General features: G+C 51.5%; 1 protein-coding gene across 2 annotated transcripts in view; it reads right to left on the reverse strand.

The window, feature by feature from the left end:
• The window catches only part of CLPB (ClpB family mitochondrial disaggregase), a 72,262-nt gene extending 63,592 nt beyond the window's left edge, over window positions 1-8,670 (reverse strand). Inside the window, exons 1-2 of one of the 2 annotated variants that reach the window (XM_083609798.1) lie at window positions 7,611-8,670; window positions 5,048-5,096 (exon numbers count right to left, since the gene is read on the reverse strand). In XM_083609798.1, the coding sequence (XP_083465924.1) occupies window positions 5,048-5,096; window positions 7,611-8,256 (695 nt within the window). In that variant the 5' untranslated portion in view covers window positions 8,257-8,670. Of the gene's footprint in view, window positions 1-5,047; window positions 5,100-7,610 lie in introns of both variants that reach the window. The other variant, XM_083609797.1, reaches the window with a different exon arrangement.
• Window positions 8,671-9,094: the final 424 nt, after the last annotated feature.

Genomic DNA, 9,094 nt, shown 5'->3' on the forward strand with positions numbered 1-9,094 from the left:
CTTAAGGCCCTCTGGAATGATGAACTGAGAAAGTCAGAATGCAGGATGACCGCAGCGCCATCGAGGAGCACAGCGTGCATCGACATTTCAATTAGGGGCATTTTTTAAAATCAGCACATTGGTGCTGAGCAACTTAGCAGCTTTGTGAAATGGCTGAACTTTATGTTCGGGGCACTCGTGATCATCATTAATATATTCCCAGCCTGATTTAATCACAACAAATCAATAGAGCGACGACCACTGCTCAGCTCCTAGACAACCAAATGTATTTACCAGCAGGGGTATTTTATTGTTAATTAAATAAAATTCTCTGATCAATCTTTAAGGATGTTTACCCGCATTTTAACCAAATAACACCTGAGGCACTCGGCTGAACGGCTCCCAAACAGCTGCTCATCCACAGACACTTAGAGGTGCATTTTCACAGAGTAGCAACACAAGGTTCGGCCAGGAATTTGCAAAGTGGAAGATTAAATCTCATCAGTGTCTCCTTTCCCACAAATATGAGCATGGCAAATTTACAGAAAGAGTTGAAAATTTGGAATTCCATGTGCAGGACTAGAAAGTGAGCCCTGGAGAGCCCGGCGGAGAGACCTGGGAAGCATCCAGTTCCCATCAGCCCCAGAAGCCAGCATGTACAAGCGTAGCGGCTCATCATCAGTGAAAGGCCTGTTTGAAGAGGAATGTTTCCACCTGGCACCTAAAGGTATATAATGATGGCGCCGGATGAACCTCCCTGGGGAGAGCGTTCCACAAACCACTGTAATAGTTATGACAGGACACTGTGCAAAACTAGTTGGATAGTCTATGGCATTCTGTAAATGCTATTATCATCACTAGCCTCTGAAAGACAACCTCATCCGACGGAAGTACAAACATCCCCACCCGAGAATGTTACCACGCAGTATATGGAAGAGAGAGGCTGGTTTGCCTGCCTCCCTGGACTAGGTTAAACTGGGAAGGTGCAAGAAGAGCTTGCTGGATCAGGCCAACAGCCCATCTAGCCTAGCCTCCTGTTCTCACAGTGGACAACCGGATGCCTGTGTGAAACCCACAAGCAGGATTTGAACACAGGAGCAACTCTCCTCTCCTGTGGGCTCTCCAGTAACTAGTATTCAGAAGCGCTGCTGCAATCCCTTATCCAAGCTTCAGGTGCTCGCCAAATTAATGCCTCCTTGGTTATGGTGAGAACCCCCCAACATTCCAGAGGGGGCTTTCTGGCCAGGGGTCCTTTGGAAGATACAAAAACCACCCCACTAATGGGGGGGGGGAGAGAGAGAAAGAGAGAAAGAGAAGGGATGCATCTCAGGGAGGATAAATTTGTTCTTCGGGGGGAGCAAAAGAAGGATGCCCTCCACTTTCAGAGCAAAGAAGGCAGCTGATCCAGTGATTCCTTTGGCTTTGGGCATCTCCTATTGCAGAATAGGCACTTGGCTCCCCTCTCTGCCCACCCCCTTCGCGCGCTGAACATATGGGGCTTCTATTCAGGCCTCGGAGCCCGGGAGTTCTGGGTGAGCGACTCCGGGAGCCCAAAGGGCATGTTTGAGTTTGTGCTCAGCGCCTGCGAGCCGGGCCCTCCTGACAGGTGGAGGAAGAGGAAGCTGGAAACTTGAACTTTTGGCCACAACAAAAGCTTCTGTCCCCAGCAGCAGCGGAGGCCAGTTAAACAGCACTTCTCTCCCTCTCCCCACACCCCACCCGCTGCCCCCAGATGTTACTGTTTAACAGCCGGAGGGGCTTTAGGGAAACTTTCGACTTCTTTGCGAGGTCCTTCGAGGTTTGCAACACTTACAGAATGAGATCCTTCCCACCCCCTAAACACACACACACCAGTAACATAATGATCTCAAGGGAGAAAAACAGGGCCAGCTTCCTAAAAACGGCCTGTCCAATCGGCCCATTTGCCTCCACTGCTTTCATCCCAAGAGCGAAAGCCCAGTAATCCTAGAATTGCATAGTTGGAAGGGACTCTCAGGAGTCATCTATTCCAACACCATGCAATGCAGGAATTGCAGATAAAGGACCACTGACAGGTGGCCTCCCAACCTCTGTTTAAAAACCTTCAAGGAAGGAGAGTCAATGAGCTCCCGAGGGAGTCTGTTCTACTATCAAACAGCTCTTGCCCTCAGAAAGTTCGTCCTAATGCTTAGCTGGAATCCCCTTTCTTGCAATCTGAATCATGTTCTCCCGCCTGCAGCAGCAGAAAACAAGCTTGAATTATCACCATCATTTTAATTGTATGCAGCCTTTGCATAGTTAAAACCATGCTGAAGGCGGCTTACTAAATAAAAATATTTATTTAATTACAAATATAACACAAGTAAAAGGTAAAGAGACCCCTGACCATTAGGTCCAATCGTGGCTGACTCTGGGGTTGTGGAGCTCATCTCACTTTACTGGCTGAGGGAGCCGGCGTACAGCTTCCAGGTCATGTGGCCAGCATGACTAAGCCGCTTCTGGTGAACCAGAGCAGCGCACGGAAACTCCGTTTACCTTCCTGCCGGAGTGGTACCTATTTATCTACTTGCACTTTGACGTGCTTTCGAACTGCTAGGTGGGCAGGAGCAGGGACCGAGCAAGGGGAGCTCACCCCGTCGCGGGGATTTGAACCACCGACCTTCTGATCGGCAAGCCCTAGGCTCTGTGGTTTAGACCAGTAGTCACAAACAATAAGTAAATCACATCAAAAGGCGCACAACCGAACTGAACAATTTCCACATAAATCGTAAGATCTAAAATTACAGTATACAAAAAATTAGTATCAACAAGAAAACAACGAAAACCCCTAACCAAGACCCCAGCGCAAGAGTCTGTTCTGCAGCCTCAGCTTTTGTAGCTGGAGTCAGTCCAGGCCCCGCCTCCCAGGCCAGGTAGAAATAGGCCTGCAAGGCAGGGAGCAGGTCCTCCAGGACTCACAGCCAAGATGGTCCATCTTCCATGTGACAGCCCCTCAGAGAGTTGAAGGTGAATATTCTAGTGTGTGACATCTATGTACAGCCCTGACCTTGCAGGCGGACAAGGCAGGCAGAATGGGGAGAGCCAATGCCGGCTTTTGCAAATGTTGGTGAAGATTACCGTATTTTTCTGTGTATAAGACTAGGGTTTTTTACTTTAAAATAAGGTTAAACATTGGGGGGGCATCTTATACACGGATAGTGCATATGCCCATTTTCTAAATTTGGGGTCCCCAAAAGTAAGGGGCGTCTTATACATGGTGGCGTCTTATACACAGAAAAATACAGTAATTTCTGGATATCTTAGACATGTAACACAAAAGCATTACTGTTCTCCTGCTGCTAGCCTAACTCAAACTCACACTATTTTCCGGGTGCAAGAGGGGATAGCTGGATGGTGTGTCCCACGAGGGCACAGTGGTGACTTCCAGAGCATATCGTCCAGCCCAGCCCAGCCCAGCTCACAGGAGCAAGGGGATCTGGGGAGGCATTTTGGAACCCAAGCTGGCACCATCTCACCTCAGTGCCAGCCTGGGGGACCTTCGACAGGCAAGGCAGACGGTCTACCACTCGGCTGTGGTCTTTCCCGTTTCCCAAATTATATGCCATCCGAAGGTTTGAACAAGTGGCCGAATGCATTTCCAGAATCGCCTGCGGGGAACGTGAAGCCGAAGCAAGGAGGTGGGAGGGAAGGAGGCCCAGAGACCTGGGCTGACTCAAAGATAATCAGGCCGCTTCCTGCAATTACTGCCAGGGGCCCAGTTTGCTGCCCATCAGGAGCGTTGATGCAGGCCAGACCTCGGCTGCGTTGGGCACAAGGAAGCCATTTCCTGAGACAGGCTGGGAAGAGGTTCGGGGGCGCAGGGAAGAGAGGAGAGGGGGTTATGTGTTGCAGGGGAGGGGGAGAGACCTGGTCGCTGGGCTGTAGAAGCCCCTGGACAAAACAGGGGGCATGAAGGCTGATCTGAACAGGGCGAAGTGTAAGGTGGGCATATACCACACAAATATGCCACTCTGCCAGTTCCAGTCATGGCTTGGAGAGTTTTAATCGAACACCCCAGCATGAGGGCACAAGGCACTCAGCTGCTGAGGGTGTGGAAAACTGAACTGTGGCGAAGGGAACACCCCTAAGCATGTATAGATGGCCTCTCCCTCACAAACAACTGCTAACACCTTGCTTTTTTGGGGGGGAAGGGGGTCCAAGGTAGGAAATCAAACCCTGAGGCATGCTTAATAATAACAATAATAATAATATTCAGATGCAGAGATGTCACTTCTAAAGCAAAAGAACAAAAGAAGAGTCTGCTACATCAGACCAAACGGGGCCCATCTAGTCCAGCAGGCTGCTCTCATAGTGGCCAAACAGATGCCTGTGGGAAACCAGCAAGCAGGATCTGAGCACAAGAGCATTTTCCCCTCCTGTGTTTCCAGCAACGGGTCTTCGGAAGCATTTCTGCCTCTGATCATAGAGGCAGAGCACAGCCATCCTGGCTAGTGCCCATTGATAGCCTTATTCTCCTTGCCTAGTCCTTTTTTAAAGCTATCTGGGTTGGTGGCCATCACTGCTCCCTGTGGGGACAACTTTCATAGTTTCTCCTAGAGGAAGCCCATCAGTACATCAACAAATGGACCGCGACCCTTGGCCTCAAGAAAATACATCTGCAGAATCATCCTTCCACAACCTGTTGCGTGGCAGCACCCACAATCTGGAACTCCCTGCAGGGACCTTCACTGTACCCTTTTCAGTGCCTGCTAAAAACATTTTTGTTTAGACAAGCCTACTCAAACACGTGGCATGTTGATGTGTGCTTTTAAATTTTTTTTTAGTTTATGGCTGATTTTTTCTTTTGAATATTTTAAAGAGCAGTCTTTACTGACAGTTTTACAGTTTTATTCTCTTTGCAAACTGCTTTGAGGTGGCTGTTCTTGGGGTGTTTTTTTTACAATCAAGTAGTATATAAATTTTGTGAGGTTATATAGATATAATTTTTAGACTGCACACACTAGTGTTTTCTCCCAAGAAGGCTGCACGCCACCAGCGGACATCTCCCAGCCACCCCTCGCACCAGCAGGGCTGAATTCAGGGGGCTCACCTGTCCACTTCGGAAATGTTGTTGATCCGTGCAGCTTCCAGTAGAGAGTCTTCTGGAAAAGACAAAGGAGAGGAATCGCTGTGAACTGGAGGTGGTGAGAAGGTCAGGCAAGAAAAGAAAAGACACTCCCCCTTTTTAAAGGATTTTTCCTGCTTTCTGCCAGGTTTGGTTCTAGGGGGACCACTTGGAACTGCTCAGTTATTGCCTCCCATCCCTCAAAGCTGATTCCAAAAGAACCAACCCCTCCAGGAACCCCACTATCAGGTCCACATTGATGTTACCTATCAAGTGTTTGACCAGGCAGTCCCTCCACTTAAATTTCTTTGAGATGGAGCAGAATTTCTGTCTGGTATAAGCCACAGAAATCAACGCACAAACACCTGTTTTAGAGCCACAGCACTGCCTCCTGAGCCAGGCAGTCACACAACATTTTTGGGTGCCAGTTGCCTTTCCCAGACCCTGGGGAATTTTCTGTCCAAGGTAAAGCAAGGGTTGTGAGCACCTAGTGGTTAAATTGGAGCAATTCACGCAGTTAAACTTGCTCCTGCAGGAGGCAGTGACAGTCACTGACTTGAAAGGCCTTAAAAGATAATTAGGTTTGGTTTGTTTCCTGCCGCTCCAGAAGGTAAGACCCAAACCAAAAAATTCCAATGGCAAGAAAGGAGATTCTGACTAAACATTAGCAAGAATCTTCTGACGGTAAGAGCTGTTCAATGGTGGAATGGACAATTCCTGCGATGGACTAGATGACCCTTGGGGTACCTTCCTCCTCTACAATTCTATGATTCGAGGTGTTGCCCCCACATTCCCAGGGTATGACCCTGAAGATAGACTTCAGTGCATAAGCTGCAAGGCAAGGAGCAACAATCAAAACCTCTTTTAATGCACAGCTGGACACTCAAAACAAAAGCTGATCCCTGCTGTGAGAAAGGCCCAGGAACGAGTCTTTTGAAACAGTCTTCCTGGGGTTCTCGATGGTCTGGACTACAAGTCCCATCAGCCCCAGCCAGCACACATGACTTGTAGTCCAAAAACAAGCTGGGGAAGGCTGCAAACCTCAAGCGGGCATAAGGGTGCCACTTTGGGAACAGGTGGTTCAAATATGCCACCTCCTGGCCGTAATGCTGTAAGTACACCATGCAAAACTAGCCTCAAAATGCACTTTGAGGACGAGAATGTAAAGCAGGACTAATTGTTTTAATAATAAGAATTATGAACTTTATAAAAAACCATTACTGTAACAACTGTTGCAACGGAAAGAAACTAAACCTCACCTCTTTAACAGATCATCAACTGAACTTTGATTTAAAAATACAAAGCTAAAAAACAACACAGAAAATATCAAGTTTTTGCCACATTTTTTGGAGATGTTAGGGTGTGCCTGGGCACACCCTGTATGCACAACTAAGCTCACAGGAAAAAGGAGAATCCCCTCTTAGAATTCATTACTGTCCTGAGACACCAACAGGCAAATGAATTGAGAAGAGCAGCATGGGCAAATCCCCTAGGAAATATGCTGGTTTGGGCCAATGGAAGTTGTAGTCCAAAACAACCAAGGGAAGGGGCACCAGGCTGGTTAACAGGAACGTAGAGCACTGACGCCAAAATTCTAAATTATTACTTATTGTATCCTTTATTACATTTATATCCACCTTTCCCTCCAAGGAGCTCAGGTTCTTCTCCTCTGTGCTTTCTCCTCGCAACAACCCTGTAAGGCAGGTTAGGCTGAGATGGGGTGTCTGGCCCCAAGGGTCACCCAGGCAGCTTCATGGCTGACTGAACATTTCTCCTAGGTCCTAGCCCAACCCTCTAACCACTAAGCACACTGCCTTTTATTAGCCTTGCTTCAACGGTTCTAAGAGCACTCCAGCGCATACAGGAATTAAGGCAGGCGGATCTTTTCTCCAGGCTGGATATATAACGATGGGAAAAGCAAGGACCTCACTAGAGGAGGAGCCAGTGTGGGATAGTGGTTAGTGTTGGACTAGGACCAGGAAGAGATCAGGGTTCGAATCCCCCAACTGGCCACTACGCAGCTCACTAGGTGTGATCTGGAGGGCCAGTCACTGCCTCTCTCTGCCTAACCTACCTCACAGGGTTGTTGTGGAGGTTGAAACAAGTGGTGGGTGAAACCATGCATGCCGCCGTGAGCTCCTTGGAGAAAAGGGCAAGATAATAATGCAATTATGTTTATTATTTATAGTAAGCAGGGCCGGGCAACCTCAGGCAGCAGGCTGTGTACAGCTGGGAGGAGTGGCAGATCCACACCCTGAGGAGCCAGCTACTCACTGCCTCCTCTGCTTGTCACCCGCCTCTTCTGCCTCTTCTCCAGCCTCCCTCAGCCCACCGGGGCTTCCCTGGGCTGCCTCAGGCGGCAGCAACAGGAGAGGGGGCAGTAGCGGAGGGTGAGGCAGCAGTGGATGAGCCTCTTTCCGCTTTGCCCCAGGCGGCGAGACGTCCGGCCCTGACAGCAAGCAAACCCCCCCAAAGCCCCAGCATCCCTGGTCAACCTCCCCACCGTCCCTCACACAGGACTAGCGGCTTGAGTTCCTCCTGCGGTCACCTTTGGAGACGTTGCCCTTGCTGTAGCAGAATGCCAGCCCGGCGGCCGCCACGGCAGTGGCAGCGAAGGACGGGATCCTGGGTCCGCGCCTGTTGCCGCGGTTCCCTTTGCTGCGGTGGCGCCCGGCCCGCTCCGGGTTGGGCCAGAGGCGCAGGCCGCTGGGCTCCCTGCGGAGCGGGCGGGCACTAGCGTCCCCAGACGGCAGCTGCTGCTGCTCCTCCTCCTGGCAGGGTAGCCTGGGCAGCCAGCCTCCTTCGGCTGCCGCCCTTTTGCCCGCCGCCAGGGCGGCGCCCGCCTCGCAGGGGTATCTTCCCAGCTGCTGCGCGTCCTGCCCCCTGGCGGCCGGCGCCTTGAACTGCGGCCACAGCGCCTCGTCCCCGCAGCGCCCCCTGGAGGGCGCGCGGCGGCGCTGCAGCTTCGCCAGCCTCACTTCTTCTTCTTCCTCTTCTCCCGCCGCCTGGCGCTGCGGGCGGCCCCTAGCGGCCTCGCCTGGGTACTGCAGCTCCTCGCGCCCGGCCAGCGACGACGAGGCCGACGCCGCGGACGTCGCCGAGGCCCCGCGCACCGCCAGCGGGAGCCCCGCCCTCGCCCCGAAGAGCCGCGCCAGACCCGGCGGCAGAGGCCTGCTCATCAGGCAGGCCAGCATCTCCGCCCCGCGCCGGGTCGGGCCGGCCTACTGCCCGCCACCACGGTCCTGTCACCCTGGAAACCAAGATGGCGGACGAGCCCAGGGCGCCGGCGCTGTGAGGAGAGGACGAGCGCCGGCGTGAAAAGGGATCATGGGGGATGTAGTCCTGCGGTCCTTTGAAGACGGCCGAGCACGGCCGAGGGAGGACTACGTTTCCCGTGGATACGCGGGCGCCCCCCTCCGCGCGCTTGCGTCAACAAAGAGCTGCCTTCGTAGGCGGAAATGCCTATTGGGAAATGTAGGCGGACATGCGCAGGAGAGCGGCGGGCCTTTATCCGGTAGGGAGGAGGCGGCTGTTGTTGTTGCGAAGGCGGCGGCTATTGCGATTGGCTGGAGGGACGGCGCGCTCCGGAAAGTCGCGAGTTCGAGACCTGCCGCTGGACAAAAGTGTGGAGTGGAAGGGGGGGGGGAGATCTTATTTAATATAATTAAATTGATTTTCAGGGCCATTGCTGGTCTGTTTCCTAATGGAAAGGTGATTGTTCCCCAGAGTGAGCCTCTCCCTGCAGGAGATTAGCAGACCCAGCCCATTGGGAGAGGCAGTGTATACAATGGTTAGAGCGTCGGACCAGGAGCTAGGAGGAACCAGGGTTCAAACTGGGGTTGCAGCTATAGCATTGCTAGTGGTGTGCATGGCCACAACTTCTACTGTGACCTTTTTGGTCTGTTGTTTGAACAAATCATTTGCCACCCTAAAGAATACTATATTGTATATTTGGAAGGGGTTGGCATATCCTTCCTGTAAAAGCAATTTTCAACATTTCCACATATTCTTAGGGCCGAACTGGACACAATG

The sequence above is a fragment of the Podarcis filfolensis genome (assembly GCF_964270895.1).
Source record: "Podarcis filfolensis genome assembly, chromosome: 4".
In the NCBI taxonomy this organism is placed as follows: domain Eukaryota; kingdom Metazoa; phylum Chordata; class Lepidosauria; order Squamata; family Lacertidae; genus Podarcis; species Podarcis filfolensis.